At 43.6% G+C, this 2,562-nt stretch overlaps 1 protein-coding gene across 1 annotated transcript; it reads left to right on the forward strand.

Annotated features, from left to right (window-relative positions):
• The first annotated feature begins 376 nt into the window (after window positions 1–376).
• On the forward strand, window positions 377–1,827 carry timm8a (translocase of inner mitochondrial membrane 8 homolog A (yeast)). The gene is made up of 2 exons (XM_052077068.1): window positions 377–610; window positions 1,340–1,827. Exons 1-2 carry the CDS (start codon window positions 500–502, stop codon window positions 1,499–1,501), a joined length of 273 nt encoding a protein of 90 aa, XP_051933028.1. The 5' UTR covers window positions 377–499; the 3' UTR covers window positions 1,502–1,827.
• Window positions 1,828–2,562: the final 735 nt, after the last annotated feature.

A 2,562-nucleotide genomic window follows, 5' to 3' on the forward strand; every position in this document is an offset into this window, starting at 1 on the left:
CAGCGAAAAATGAACTCATGTTCGACCGTGTCAAATGCCTTACAGAAGTCCAGAAATAGGAGGTAACTATTGTCAGAGCAGAGGAATGAGTAATCAATCAGATCTAGGACGAGCCTGATATTATTAGAAATGTGTCTTTTACTCATAAAACCAGATTGAACCTCATCAATAATTGGGTCGAGTACACCTTTGATTCTCCGAGCTATAATCGAAGCAAACGCTTTATAGTCGTTATTTCATAGAGAAATGGGTCTCCAGTTTTCAATGAAGGTATGATCTCGTTTTGGTTTTGGTAACAAAGTAATCAATCCCGGCGTACGTCCTGTGTGCAATGCAGGAAGACGTCTTATTGAGGTCATAGGACCGCGCCGCGCGATTGGTCCGTTTACTTCCGGTCCCTCTCGCGGCGCACATTTATCCACGTGAAGGTCAGCACTTGGAGGATAAGGCGTTCTTCAGTTGTGGATTTCTTCGGACTAACGTCGACTTTCATTCGAGCATGGACGGAAAGACGGCGAGCGCGGACCCTCAACTGCAGCAATTCATCGAGATCGAGTCCCAGAAGCAAAAGTTTCAGCAGCTGGTGCACCAAATGACTGAAGTGTGCTGGGTAAGTGTGGACCTCCCCAGCTAGCTTTGACAGCGGTAGGCTAGTAGTTCATAAACCATGGGAGTTTGTTATTGGTATGCCCCCCCCCCCCCACCACCACCTTTAGTAAGGGGGAGTACTGTATAGCACAGTAGATGCTAATATTTAGGCCCAACAACAAGTACACAACAGTTCGCTTGTTCTGCCAAGCGCTATGTGGGTCCGTTCCTAGTGTTCTTCAACAGCCAACAGAACTATATGTTGGCGAAACTAGGCGGTGTCAGTTTACCTTAAGATGTGTGCACGAACCTGTCACAGCAGCGGAGTTTATTTTCGAGTTAGATGTTGGAGTATACAGTCACACTCAATTTAACAATTTTATTACGAAAGTAAATTAATAACAGAAAAGAATAAGCGCTTTTTTCGTTTCATGGACCTGAGCAGTGTGTTAAAAGCATAATCCCCTAAAACTAAAGCTAATAGATGTGACTTATTTGATGGCACTACATTTTTCGGTACTTGAACACCTAAACGGGTTTTTACATATGTTTGGGCTAACTTAAACAAACTCTTGATACATATCACTGTGATTAGTTCAGGGCCCACTACAGGGCTGAATATGTGAACACTTTGGTGGGGTCTATGTCTTCATGCTGGGTGAAGCATTCAGCAGGTGTCACAATTTTGTCTGTTTGGGGGGGGGGGGGTGTTCGGAGGTAGCAACCTAACAGTCTGTTTTGCCCCCACCAGGAAAAGTGCATGGACAAACCGGGGCCCAAATTGGATTCCAGGACAGATGTGTGCTTTGTCAACTGTGTGGAGAGATTCATCGACACCAGCCAGTTCATACTCAACAGACTGGAACAGACGCAGAGGAGTCGAGGGTCTTTGTCGGACGGCATGACAGACTAACGTGTACTTTGAAGGACACTTGCAAAAGCACGCCCATGTTTGGATCTGACATGTAAACTAAAACGGTGTTCTGTCAAAAGTGCCTCCCATCAAGAGCTTGTTTCCCCTTTGACTTGCAACACTGTTCTGTTGCTGACAGTTTGTTCTTTTTTCCTTTGTGTCAACATGGATGTCAACTGAGAAGCAAATATGCATTGTGCCCGCTCACCACAAACACGACAGGTCAGATTCATGTTAAGACAGACGACACCTCGATCAAGGATGCGCGTGTGCTGAAACTGTTAAAAGTTGCATTGTACATATGAAATAAATCATGTTAGCAATTATTCAGTCTGTCATGCACGCTTGCAGATAAAAGACACAAAGTCAACAGGAGGAAGAACATTCTTTCTTTGGTCTCACAGTATGAGGTACAGTATTCTCATGACTGGAACAGTTTTTCCAACTTGCTCAATAATGTGACTTAAGTGCACTTTTTGAAGCAGCTATAAGTAAATGAGGGAGGGGGGGGATCAGAAGATAAAGCACAAGGCGAAGTAATCTGTCGCTTCACAAATCAATTTATACATGACCAAATTCTTTCAAATAATTCATTCAACTTTCTGGCACCAAGAAGTGGAGTCATGTTCTCGCCTCAAGACCTAATAATTGTTTTAAAATATTGAGTGCTTCTATTTGAGGAACTACAGTATGTACAGTATTTATGCTGCCAGAACTCAAATCAACCCGTGTTCTGACCAAGAAAGCAAGAGGATTGTGTCAAGCAGATGAATTGAGAAAAAAATGTCAATAATGTTAAACTCGGAACAACTGCAACAGTGGAACCTCAATGCCTTAAATTCCTGTGCTACGAGAATGAATACAATTCTGGACTTCCTGTATGCCAAAGTGAAGGACGCATTTTGCTTTTCTTCTTTCCCTCCTCTGGGGAATCTGATTAAAATATGAGACAACAGTGGAACAGCATATGGCCGACCATCATCGTGACGGTTTGGGCTAAAGACAGACAGTGGAGGCGCCAAAGCAACGTTTCCACGTCATGTCACTGGCTGGTTATGTTT

Source organism: Hippocampus zosterae, chromosome 1 (assembly GCF_025434085.1).
Source record: "Hippocampus zosterae strain Florida chromosome 1, ASM2543408v3, whole genome shotgun sequence".
In the NCBI taxonomy this organism is placed as follows: domain Eukaryota; kingdom Metazoa; phylum Chordata; class Actinopteri; order Syngnathiformes; family Syngnathidae; genus Hippocampus; species Hippocampus zosterae.